Below are 12990 nucleotides of genomic sequence, written 5' to 3'. Positions count from 1 at the left end.
GAGTGGGTAAATAAAAGAGAGGCAGACAAGCAGTTACACAGGGAGTGTTCCCCTCCTTTAATCGTCTCACCACAACACAGCAGTAAGCAGCCACAGGGGTTCATGCCACGTTGGATGCCATTGTGGGGTGCAGCCCCTGCACGTCAGAGCCAAGCATGCCTCTTTACCCTCCACTCTGGCCACAGGGACAAGGGTGAAAGGCTGCTCCCCCTGCTTCCACCACTATGCTTCCAGACAGCCTATCTGGCCTGCATGTGGGGAGAAGTCCCAACAGCCACTCATCTCCCCCTGCTCAGACTAAATCTACTCCCCTGAGCTCCAGGATACAACACGGGGCCATACACAATAGGGACATACACCACACGAGGAAGCGGTACCCACTGCTGACTGGAGCAGCAAATTGGGTGGGATGCATGCCGCAGCCCCAGGGAGCAGCCCCAGGGGCTCTTACCTGCGTGGGGAAGAAGCTGGAACTGTAGCAGAACACTGGGAGGAAGCACAGTAGCAGCAGAACTGAAGCACTCACCACACACCTGCCCTGACAAGAAACCGATGCGGCTGGGGGGTCAGTGGGAGACAGAGGCTCTGAAACACTTTATTTCAAAGGGTTTCTGCAGCTAACACAGGAAGAAGCACAGGACTGTTGGCCGAGTGCTTCTCTACTCTTCACCCTCCTCTTCATCCTCGTAGGAGTCCAGGCCCACCTCCTCGTAATCCTTCTCCAGAGCGGCCATGTCTTCCCGTGCCTCAGAGAACTCCCCTTCCTCCATGCCCTCCCCCACGTACCAGTGCACAAAGGCTCTCTTGGCATACATCAGGTCAAACTTGTGGTCCAGGCGAGCCCAGGCCTCGGCGATGGCTGTGGTGTTGCTCAGCATGCAGACAGCTCGCTGCACCTTGGCCAGGTCTCCCCCTGGCACCACCGTGGGGGGCTGGTAGTTGATGCCCACCTTGAAGCCCGTGGGGCACCAGTCCACAAACTGGATGCTGCGCTTGGTCTTGATGGTGGCGATGGCGGCGTTGACATCTTTGGGCACCACGTCCCCGCGGTACAGCAGGCAGCAGGCCATGTACTTGCCATGGCGAGGGTCACACTTCACCATCTGGTTGGCTGGCTCAAAGCAGGAGTTGGTGATCTCAGCCACCGAGAGCTGCTCATGGTAGGCCTTCTCTGCAGAGATGACTGGAGCATAAGTAGCCAGGGGGAAGTGGATACGAGGGTAGGGCACCAGGTTGGTCTGGAATTCGGTGAGGTCCACGTTCAGGGCCCCATCAAACCGCAGTGATGCTGTGATGGATGAGACAATCTGGCTGATGAGTCTGTTCAGGTTGGTGTAGGTTGGGCGCTCGATGTCTAGGTTCCTGCGGCAGATATCATAGATGGCTTCATTGTCCACCATAAAAGCACAGTCCGAGTGCTCCAAGGTTGTGTGTGTAGTGAGGATGGAATTGTAGGGCTCTACCACAGCAGTGGAGACCTGTGGTGCAGGGTAGATGGAGAACTCCAGCTTGGACTTCTTGCCATAGTCAACAGAAAGTCGCTCCATCAACAGGGAGGTGAATCCAGAGCCGGTGCCACCTCCAAAACTGTGAAACACAAGGAATCCCTGGAGGCCTGTACACTGGTCAGCCTGTGAGAGAGGCATGAGATTGCTCTGAGATGGATTTCTTTGTGACTGTATGACTGTTCAAAAGTCCTTTAGGACCTGGTCCATCCCTGCCATGGGCAGCTGCAGATCCCTCCCAGAGCACAGCAGGACTTGCAGTGTACTCTGAGCTCCAGCAGCATGCTGGAGTCCAGCCCAGGAGGGACACATCCCCCTTTTTGCAGTCACCTACCAGCTTCCGGATCCTGTCCAGCACTTGGTCGATGATCTCTTTGCCAATGGTGTAGTGCCCGCGGGCATAGTTGTTGGCAGCATCCTCCTTGCCAGTGATCAGCTGCTCAGGATGGAAGAGCTGGCGGTAGACTCCTCCCCGAACCTCGTCTAGGAGAGAGCAGGGAAAGATTGAGCTTGGTGGAAGCTGTTGATTTGAGCCAGCTGCCATGTAGCTGAGGAGCAGATCTGAGCACCCATTCCTCACTCCCTGCTGGGGGCACAGCCAAGGCTCCACATGTCTGCAGGGTCACCATGGGAATCAGGTTTCTCTGGAAGAGGGAGGTGGCTGCCACGTCTCAACACAGACACTCAGCTTTCACAGTGTTCAGTGGCACTGGAAGCTGCCAGGCAGGTCGGGCTGGTTTCTCCCCATGCAGATGTGGTAGCAGAGACTAGCAGCACTGCTGCCTCTAGGACACTTCAGGAACAAAAGCTTGTGCTCAGGTTTGTGGCTTCTCCTGGGGAAAGAGATGCCCTCAGGCTGAACCAGTGCAGATTTTATCAGCCTGCTACCCACCTGGGGGTGCACCCCAGGCTATGCAAACTTCAGGACTCACCAATCACAGTGGGCTCCAGGTCCACAAAGATGGCCCTTGGGACATGCTTCCCAGCCCCAGTCTCACAGAAGAATGTAGTGAAGGAGTCGTCTCCTCCACCAATGGTTTTGTCACTGGGCATCTGCCCATCAGGCTGGATGCCATGCTCCAGGCAGTAGAGCTCCCAGCAGGTGTTGCCCATCTGGACACCGGCCTGGCCGACATGGACGGAGATGCACTCACGCTGGGGAGAGGGAGGCAAAGTCAGACTCTAGCACAGCTCTGTCTTGTCCACCCCAGTCAAGGTAGCCCTGCCTGGTGCCAGTACCCCATGGACATCTGCACAGGAGCTGTCCTGGGCAGTGGCCTCAGGGAGCAACCCCAGGGAGTTTTCTTTGTGTAATTTCTCGCATGCTTCTAAGGGTTCTCAGAAGGCTGTCATTGCCCTTCCACTAAGCTTGTGTTGAGCCACCAGCCCCATGATGAGAGCCTCCAGCACTCTAGCAGGCTCCCCAGAAGCCTCAGCACCTTCTCCATCCACAGCAGCCCTACGGGATGCTGAGCTGAGCAGCAAGTACTTAACCCACGGATCGGGAATCCCTCTGCCTGCTGCTCCGGAACCAGACTAGCACTCAGCCTTCTGGGGCAAGGAGCCTGGGGGATGGGGAGCAGTGGGTAAGGGCTCTCTATGAAGCCCAGAAGTCTTCGAGGCAGCACAGAAACTCTCCAAGATATGCATCCCCAATCCTGTGCTGCAAAATTAGGGTGGGCAAAAGTGCTGGAGAATAGCTCCAGCTGCGAGCTGGAGATGTGCTGCAGGCCTGCGCCACTACCCCTGGCACCCCTCCTCCACTGGTCCTAGTATCCGTGCTTCGCTGCTCCCGGCATCTCACTCCTCCAGGCCTGAAATCCCCCGGGCAGGACACTAATACGCAGAAGAGGGGTCCCGGAGCTATTCGCTTTTGTATTCGGTGGCTGCGTAGCGCTCCCAGATGTCATGGGCTCCGTGCGGGGGGAGGACAAGGACTCCCGGAGTGGCTCCGGAAGGCCGGGGCAGCTCCAGCCTGCCGGACTTAGGGGCAGCCCGGGGCAGCGCTGCGGCGGGCGAGGCGCTGCTGTGCTGCACCTCCTTGGCACGGCTCCGGCCCCTTCCCGAGCTACTAAATATAGCCGCGGTCCCGGCGAGGGCAGCGGCCATTGCCCGGTTTGGACAGCGGTCCCGACCCGCTCTGCGGCTATCAGACACCCGCGGGATGGTTCCGGAATGGACCCCGGCTCCCGTTGCTTGCTGCCAGCCCCTACGGGGAGCCCCGCTGCTGCGGGGGATAAGCCCTGTCCAGCGCCCACCTCCGGGCCCCAGTGCCCGGCTGGCGCGTCCACCCCCGACAGCTGTCCCCGTCCTTCCGCGGCTACCGTTCTACACCGGAGAGATCACTCTCCTCCAAGCCCCACCGCCTCCCCTCGCTGCGGCAGCGGGGGGACCCAGGAGGTCCGGGACTGGTGGCGGCCGGGGAGGGGACAGGGCAGAAGTGGCGAGGGAACACTGCTGCCCTCGGGCAGGGAGCGGTGGGTCTGCCAAGGTCACGGCAGGGAAGGAGATGGCGCGTCGCAGCGGCTCCGCCGTGCCTGGTGTTCCGGGGGTCTGCCAGGCGCACTCCCCATCACTGTGCCCGCCACCCGTCCCGCACTCACCATGCTGAGGCTGGGGGGTCCGGGTTCTCCCGGTGGCTCGGTGCTGCGGGGTTCGGCTCGGCACGGAGCTGCGGCTGCTGCAATACCCTCCGCAGCGCCCTCTTATAGGGGGGTGGAGCTTGATGCCCTCCCTCCCTATTCATTTGGTTATATTTGCATGCGGGGTGGGAGTACCCACTTCAGGGCAGAGGGAGTCTACCTGGGTCTCCTCCGGCTGCGGAGAAACGCCAAGGTGCCGGAATCCGGGCTGCTCTCCTTCTTCTGCCGGGAGGCAAGCAGGGGGACATCCAGCCAGGCTGTGGGTGGGAAGCCTGGCCTTCAGCCCTTAGGGCTAGGAGGGCTGCCCAGCCATTAAGATGGGGGGATGGAGCAGGCACAGCAGCCCCTACGTGTTCTGCTGCCAAATCCCCTGCACTGCAGTTCCCTGGGATTTAGGAACATCCTGAGGCCACCTGGACCTCTACAACAGGAGAGAGGAGGAGAAATATGTTAGATACATGCCAGGCTCTGGGGTCCAGGGTGCCCACAAACCTCCCTTTGCCGTCAGTGCTCTGGGAAACTGACCAAGGGCTGCTCTTCTCTGCCGGTGGGCACAGGCAGACAGAGCTTCACATCTCTGTGAGGCTCCGGATCACCGCGACGAATCTGGGCTGGGGGGCTGGCCCAGCTGCGAAAAAAGGGTCATTTGCTATTAATGACTTGTGACTACACTCAGAGAAGCAGCTCCCTTTGAGCCGCAGCCAGCAGCCCCTCCCGCTGAGGCCAGGGCTGCTGCTGCTTCTGCAGAAGCGTGGGGCCACCAGCCCAGATGCCGGCTGAGCCAAAGACAAGAGTCCAGTGTGCCAGCTTTGCATGCTGTGTGCTGCAAGACAGGGCTCTGTCCTTTCTGCCAGGGTGTGGGCTCAAACAGCTACCCCTGCTCATGGGGATGGGAGCTCTGCTGCCCAGGAACAGGTCAGGAGACACTGCTGTGTCCCTCTGTGGTGGGATCCAGAGGTACAGGATAACTTTTAGTAAAAGTAATAGGACACAATTTGAACTGCTATGTGCTTCCAGCAGCAGACATGTCTCTGTGAAGACATGTGAAAAAAGAATCTCTCCAATGAGATTACTTTTGAAGGAGAAAGGGCCCCCTTTCCCCACACTCAGACCTGGAGAAGGAGATCAGAGCAGTGTCTGGCATGAGGGGCAGCAAATCCTGCCCTGGCACAGCAGCAGGCACCATTCAGTCTGAGTCCAACACTGATCATGGGCACAGGGAACAATGCCAGCAATCCTGTGCAGTGGGATGAGTGACAGGCTGTGCTCCAGCCATCGCTGCACCCAAGGCGGTCAAACACTTTCCCCTCCAGCTGACACGGGTGCATGCTGGGAGGAGGGCAGGAGAGGACAGACTCTGTGGGTCAATACAGCTGGAGCATTAGTGGTAAGCACAGAAAATTAATCTCTGGACCCAGCATGCTGGATAATGTGTGACAGCAATCACCAACTTGCAGCTGGAGCCAGCAGCTGATGCTCAGATTTCTCGCCGCCAGGCAGGGCAGGCAGAATGTTCAGCATGGAACAATAGAGAAGATGAGCTGAGGCCATCAGAGTAGGGTCACAGGCCACAAGAGCATGGCAGAGCACTGGCAGAGCCTGTCAAGGAATGGGCAAAGGTGCTCCCAGACAAAAGACCCCCATGCCTGAGCTAGGTGATTCTCCCTTCACGTCATCAACACTCCTCTAGATCCATTTGATGGACATGCCTGAGCACTTCCACAGAGTATGCTATGTGTTCTTGGCCATAACCTCCTGATATGGGGCACTTACCTACATAAGGGGTGAGCCAGAGCTGGAGCCAAGTGTTGGGAGGAACTACAGCAGCACCAGCAGCAGAGCTGAAGCACTCGCCACACACCTGACCTGACAAGAAACCAATGCGGCTGGGGGGTTAGTGGGAGACACAGAGGCTCTGAAATGGTTTATTTCAAAGGGTTTCTGCAGCTAACACAGGAAGAAGCACAGGACTGTTGGCCGAGTGCTTCTCTACTCTTCACCCTCCTCTTCATCCTCGTAGGAGTCCAGGCCCACCTCCTCGTAATCCTTCTCCAGAGCGGCCATGTCTTCCCGTGCCTCAGAGAACTCCCCTTCCTCCATGCCCTCCCCCACGTACCAGTGCACAAAGGCTCTCTTGGCATACATCAGGTCAAACTTGTGGTCCAGGCGAGCCCAGGCCTCGGCGATGGCTGTGGTGTTGCTCAGCATGCAGACAGCTCGCTGCACCTTGGCCAGGTCTCCCCCTGGCACCACCGTGGGGGGCTGGTAGTTGATGCCCACCTTGAAACCCGTGGGGCACCAGTCCACAAACTGGATGCTGCGCTTGGTCTTGATGGTGGCGATGGCGGCGTTGACATCTTTGGGCACCACGTCCCCGCGGTACAGCAGGCAGCAGGCCATGTACTTGCCATGGCGAGGGTCACACTTCACCATCTGGTTGGCTGGCTCAAAGCAGGAGTTGGTGATCTCAGCCACCGAGAGCTGCTCATGGTAGGCCTTCTCTGCAGAGATGACTGGAGCATAAGTAGCCAGGGGGAAGTGGATACGAGGGTAGGGCACCAGGTTGGTCTGGAATTCGGTGAGGTCCACGTTCAGGGCCCCATCAAACCGCAGTGATGCTGTGATGGATGAGACAACCTGACTGATGAGTCTGTTCAGGTTGGTGTAGGTCGGGCGCTCGATGTCTAGGTTCCTGCAGCAGATGTCATAGATGGCTTCATTGTCCACCATAAAAGCGCAGTCCGAGTGCTCCAAGGTGCTGTGTGTAGTGAGGATGGAATTGTAGGGCTCTACCACAGCAGTGGAGATCTGTGGTGCAGGGTAGATGGAGAACTCCAGCTTGGACTTCTTGCCATAGTCAACAGAAAGTCGCTCCATCAACAGGGAGGTGAATCCAGAGCCGGTGCCACCTCCAAAACTACGAAACACAAGGAATCCCTGGAGGCCTGTACACTGGTCAGCCTACAAAAAGAGAGAAGTCAGTTTCCTCCAAGTACTGATGTTGCTGCTGAGAAGTTCCAAACTTTTGCCATTGTCGGCCACAGATCCCTCCCAGGGCACAGCAAGGCCTACCGCACTCGCCCACTCCCAGCAGGATGCTGGAGCCCAGCTCAGGAGGGACACATTCCCCCTGCGTGGTCACCTACCAGCTTCCGGATCCTGTCCAGCACTTGGTCGATGATCTCTTTGCCAATGGTGTAGTGCCCGCGGGCATAGTTGTTGGCAGCATCCTCCTTGCCAGTGATCATCTGCTCGGGGTGGAAGAGCTCACGGTAGGCGCCGCCCCGAATCTCATCTAGGAGAAGTTGGCACACTGTTAGTGAGTTTCCAGCTGGCCCTGGGGAAAGGTGGCAGAAGCCACCCAAGGGGCTGTTTGGCAGTGGATTGTTCCAAGAGATAGTGATCACTGTCACTGTCCTGCTGAGTTTCACTCACCTATCACAGTAGGCTCCAGGTCCACAAAGATGGCCCTTGGGACATGCTTCCCAGCCCCAGTCTCACAGAAGAATGTGGTGAAGGAGTCGTCTCCTCCACCAATGGTTTTGTCACTGGGCATCTGCCCATCAGGCTGGATGCCGTGCTCCAGGCAGTAGAGCTCCCAGCAGGTGTTGCCCATCTGGACACCGGCCTGGCCGACATGGACGGAGATGCACTCACGCTGGGGAGAGGGAGGCAGAGTCAGATCCCAGGTAGGACCACAAATGCAATCGCTGCAGGTGGTGCACAGCCCAGGCAGGGCAGCCCAGGCCCTTCTCAGCTTGCGCAATCCATACTGCCCTGTAGCCTTGGTGACTTCTGACCATCCCCATCTGCTGCTCAGTTCTGTTGCTATGCTTCCCATCACTGCACTGCCCCACTCAGAGGAGATGAACATTCATCTTCTGGAGTCCAGGACACCAGGCCAGCATATTCTCTGGACTCACCTCCAGCCATAGCCTTAGGAAGCGTGCAGTGAAGATCTTAACTGCCTGAACACCCACATGGCCTAAGAGCTGGGGCTCTGCAGTAGCTGGCATGGCCCCTGTTGCTACTCCAACAAGAGAGCTGGCAAGTTGACATGACAGAGCATCAACTGATGCTGGAATCTGAGGAGGTGACAGCACTGAGAATGGATGCCCAGCAAGGATTGAGGATTTGTAACAGCAAATGGTTGCCATGTTCTGAGGCTCAGATTTCTTAAATTAGCTCTGGAGGAGGTGGAAGTGTTAGCTGCACTTCTTACTGAACCAAAGGGCTAAGGTGGGAGGGTCCCCTAGCTCAGGGCTTCAAGGGCAGACTCAGGTCCCTGTGAGGAAGCCAGGTTGAAGTGGACTCTGGAGCCTAGATTCTTCCAGGTGAAGCACCCCAGGGCCTGAAGCCCTTTTGACTAAAGCCAAACACTCAGTGCCTCAGCCCTGATGTTGACAAGCACTTGGATGTGTCACCAGGCACAACTGAGTCAGAGGAGCATCCAAACCAAACCGGATTTCCATGGCCATGCATGCCTTGCATGAGTCAGCTGGCGGGAGACCATGAGAGACAGCCATTTTGCATACAGGAGCAAGACACTGACTGCTGCCCAAGGAAGTTGCACGGGTTGCAGCAAGTCCTGCCTCTCTGCATCTAGAGTGCCTTCAGTGCTGCATTTCAGAGGCAGCAGTGTCATTGAGGGATGACAGAAAAATAAGCCCTTGATAACCATAATGTGAGGCAGAAGTCCTTCTCCACACTTTTCCCAGAGCTGAGGTGCAAGGAGCAGCAAAATTACACCCTGCTTGTCCCTCCCAGCAGGTACAGGAAGGTTTTGTAACACAAGGAACCCATGACAAGTCCTGAGGAAGCACCAGGATCCTCAGCAAAGTACACAGCAAACACCTGAAACAGCTGCAAGCACCTATGGATGGCCACAAGAAAGAAGAGGCATGAAAAACCTCCTTTTTCAAAATCTGGCAAATGAGAGTGCAGGGACTCAGCAAACTCAGCTGGGTCATGAGAGTCACTTCATTTCATCCTGTCAACCAGCAGCAGCCAAGACTGGCTTTATAGGACTCAGCCCTAACAGTAGGCTGGGCAGAACCCAACAACACCAGGCATGCAGCAGTGCTGGTCATCTGCCAACAGACTCTGCCTTCTTCACAGCAAGGTGTGGCTCCAGGAGGGCAGGGAGCATGGTCCTGCAGGGCAGTAGGCAAGGTGTCCAGGCAGCCTAGGGCTGGGATGCTCTCCAAAGCTGCTGGAGAGCTCAGGAACCAGAGCTCGCGGCAGGACCATGGTGGCAAGGAGCCTCCAGGCTGCAATGCCCACCCGTGGATTGGCCCCTGGTACCCGAGGTGAAAGGCAGTGAGTGAAGCCAGAGCTTGCTCCTGGGGTTCAGCTGTGGTTCTGCAGCACGAGGACCTATCAGGCTGGGTACATTCAGATGGCAGCACGGGAGGTGGGCAGGTGGATTATTACAAGGTAGGCAAGGTGACAGGGTCAGCCCAAACACTGGTTTCCGTATCCAGCGGAGTTTGGCTAGTGACTTCCTTGCCTCGGACATGTCAGACTGGAGGAAGGGTATGCCCAGTGAAGGAGGCTGTCGAGTGCCAGGGGGGAGCAGTTCCGGCAAGACTGAAGCCAGGCAGAGACAGGGCAAGCACCACGGTGCTCCCGCCGCCAGCTGCCCGCACCCCGGGCTCCCAGAAGACACCCCCGGGAAGCTATGGAAGTTGCAGCCTGCTCCGGGGAGAGTCCTGTCAGCTCCTGGGAGCAGCAGCAGGACCGAAGGGAGGGGGCAGCCCTGGGCTGACACTCACCATGATGCCGATGCTGCACGACCTGGCTGTCTCTGGGCTTCTGCAAGCTCCGCAGGACCGGGACGGCGGCGTGGCCGCCGCCTTATACTGGGGGCGGCACCGGCGCTGCGGGGCGACTCGCCCCGCCCGAGACACTGCCGTGAACTTGCATAGATTTGCGTACATTGCGCATATTTGCATACAGATACAGCGATGCGGCCGTCCTGCCCGACAGCCGGATGGGTGCATCGGCGGGACCATAGGGGAGCAGCATCCCTCCGGGGTCCCGCGCTCCTTGTCTCGCAGGGCCCATGGAAGATCCTCTTTAGGAAGGGCGGGGAGGCATAAGTTTGGTCGTGCCAGTGTTGGCAGAAGTACTTGCACTACTGCGTGTCTTGCATTAGACGGGACTGACTTAGGGAGCTGAGGTAGGAAAGTCAGCAAAGAACCTGGCTCGAGTTTTACGTCGTGGTGGGTGGGAGTGCTGATGTGAAAGCCCTGGTGTAGCATGGAGATGGGGCTCTGCCAACCACCCAAGACGCCTAGGGAGCACCCAGCAGAGCTCCTGGAGAAAACATGGGCAGAGGAAACACTTCAGAGACAAGCATAGGCTTTCCAGGTGTCTTTGCAGGTCAGAGGAGAAAAAAAAAACACATGAAAATCGTGCTGTCCTTCGCTGCAAGCCCATCAAGGACAGTTGTGCCCCAGGGCTATGTCTGAAAGACCTGCCTGTTAGGTGCTCCTCCTCCTCCAGCCTGGCTCTCCTTTACCTCTGTAGTTTAGATCTGATTTCTCAAAACTTTATGAAATGACCGGTAAGGGGACAGGGGAGCTTGAAACACCTCAGACGAGATCTCTTTGTAGTGATCGATGTCTGGCACTGCTGTCTGGCTTTGCTACAGTGAATAATGCATGCATCTTTTCCTCCGAAATGTTCACAGCATCCACTGTGGTGCAGAACCAGCCCTGGCTCTGCCTGAGTCTTCTGACTTGAGTTTTCACTGAAAGGAGCTGTCATCTCTCTGCTTACTCCAAAAGCTGAAAGCTGGACCTAAATTATCCACCCACAACGGCCTTTCTTTGTGCCTGAATTACCTGGAAACTGTCACCTTCACTGCTGAAGACGTGTGAAGTGACTGAAAGCAGCGGTACAGCTCTCAAGCCTGTGCCGGTGTCTAAGCAACACATTCTGGAGACCCGCAGAAACGTCTGAGTCAAACAGTCAGTGGGTTTAATCAAGCTGGTGGGAGAAGATTTTTTTCCTACAGAAATGCCCCAGGTTGGGAGTCCTGCTGAACCTGGACAGGATGCTGTGGTGACTAGATAACTCTGGAAATGCCTAAACTCCTCCCCGTGGTTATATATATGTCCTTTGAGTGCCCTCAGAGGTCACTGCATAACACAGACCATGCTGATACAAACAGTCTATGAGAGTGAGCAGTTGGGAGCACAGAGGCATCAAAATTTGAGCCCCAGAAGTTAGCTGGTGTGAAAAGGAGTGATGGAATCATGTTTCCCTTTGAAAATCTTTGCCAAGGTATTTGCTGGCAAGTGAGCCAAAGTGTCGCTTCTGACTAGGTGCCTCCTTGCTTCCACGGTACCAATTCATTCTGGGGTGTTCATAGCATGAATGCTTTGCAGCAGTGGTTGGAAGCACCATCATCAGAACTAGGCAGTGATCAGCATTTCAGGAGGGCTTGCAAAGTTTGTGCGTTCCACCCAAATTCAGATGATTTGTATGACAATTTGGTGGCATCTTGGGGTGTGAAATGATGTGTTATTTCTCCAAGAGATGCCTGGATATGTTTACACACCATTCTGGCAGGGAGCTGAAGGTGAAATAGGCCTGTTTTGTCATTGCTGCAAATGCATGCTCACGGTGAATAAGCACTCAGATGCTGTTCTGTTGAACGAGCAGGGCAGCCACGCCTGACAGAACTGAGAGTCATTCAGAGGCACACATCTCCATGTATCTTTGATCTGAAAAGCCCAAACAGATGTCTAAGCTTTTTTGGAAATGCTTAAGAACAGCTGGCTAAATCCAGGGAACACCAATCGGCTGTGTCTCCTCAGTGCCTAATTGCTCAGCAGCCTGACAGATCCTGGTAGCGGTGGCCTGCAAGCACACCAAGGGGACTGAGCTCACCCCGGCTGGAAGCAGGTTTGTCCCGAGGTGACCCTCTCTTACAGAGGTGTTACCAACATGTCTAAGAAGCCCCTGAAAGTGTTTTCACACCACGTCAGAAATCATAAGGTTGCAAGAATTGCTCAGAATGGCGTTGGAGTCTGCACCAGCACCCAAAGAGGTACAAACCCCAAACAAGGCAAATTTTAGGCTGTGAGACAAAATTGAACCACCTCTTGATAGAAGAATGAGGAAAACATGGAAGGCACGCCAGGGGCAGAGCTTGCAGTGGAAAACCCTGCTGGCCACTGCCCACATGGCCCAGGAGATCAGCCAGCTTTTGGCCAGGTACCCGCTGGTACAGGAATCGCTGTCAGAACTTGCAGTTACCCAAACAAAGCCTCTTCAATAGCTGTATTCCAGAAGTATGTTAATGTCTACCACACCTAAAAGCACACAGGGCTGAAAATGGGGAGATGATGCATTCAGAGTCTAGAACTGCTGGAAACGGGCAGAAAATGCTCCCTTTGTCAGTTCTTAAGATATGCATGCCTCGATAAGGTCAGAAGGGACCCTCTGAGTGCCTCATTCTTTGTCTAGAGTAGATGGAAACGATCTGTAGATGAAGAACAAGGGATGTCATGAAAGGTTGAAGGAACGGGAACTGTCTAAAAGACCAAGCTCAGCCTCAACGAAGTCTGCAGACAAGAAGGGTATTAACTCTTCTTCATGCTCAGGGCAAGAAGATGCAAGTTTAAGGCTTGCTAACAGTAAGGATAGCGAACCATGATTGTCTCAGGGTCAAGGGATCTTCATTAGTGGATGCCATCAATAACCGAAGTGTGGCATTTACTCCTGAAGACCTGCTGGGATGCAGAGCACAGTAATGATGTGACAAAAGTTCTCTCTGCTGGAGCTGAGTGACAGCAGCATAATTGCTGGTTCCGATAAAATGAAGGCAGTTG

At 55.8% G+C, this 12990-nt stretch overlaps 2 protein-coding genes across 2 annotated transcripts; both read right to left on the bottom strand.

Moving 5' to 3' along the window:
• Positions 1–28: 28 nt before the first annotated feature.
• On the bottom strand, positions 29–4213 carry LOC137441382 (tubulin alpha-5 chain). The gene is made up of 4 exons (XM_068138821.1): positions 4109–4213; positions 2438–2660; positions 1840–1988; positions 29–1631 (listed from the first exon to the last, which is right to left on the bottom strand). Exons 1-4 carry the CDS (start codon positions 4109–4111, stop codon positions 660–662), a joined length of 1347 nt encoding a protein of 448 aa, XP_067994922.1. The 5' UTR covers positions 4112–4213; the 3' UTR covers positions 29–659.
• A 1828-nt stretch (positions 4214–6041) lies between these two features.
• LOC137441381 (tubulin alpha-4A chain-like) lies at positions 6042–10020 on the bottom strand. The gene is made up of 4 exons (XM_068138820.1): positions 9922–10020; positions 7583–7805; positions 7294–7442; positions 6042–7108 (listed from the first exon to the last, which is right to left on the bottom strand). Exons 1-4 carry the CDS (start codon positions 9922–9924, stop codon positions 6137–6139), a joined length of 1347 nt encoding a protein of 448 aa, XP_067994921.1. The 5' UTR covers positions 9925–10020; the 3' UTR covers positions 6042–6136.
• Between the last annotated feature and the right edge of the window lie 2970 nt (positions 10021–12990).

This window comes from Melanerpes formicivorus, unplaced genomic scaffold (genome assembly GCF_026170545.1).
Source record: "Melanerpes formicivorus ecotype bairdi unplaced genomic scaffold, bMelFor1.0.p_v2 SCAF_5, whole genome shotgun sequence".
Taxonomy (NCBI): Eukaryota; Metazoa; Chordata; class Aves; order Piciformes; family Picidae; genus Melanerpes; species Melanerpes formicivorus.
This window is presented reverse-complemented; position numbering and strand designations above follow the sequence as displayed.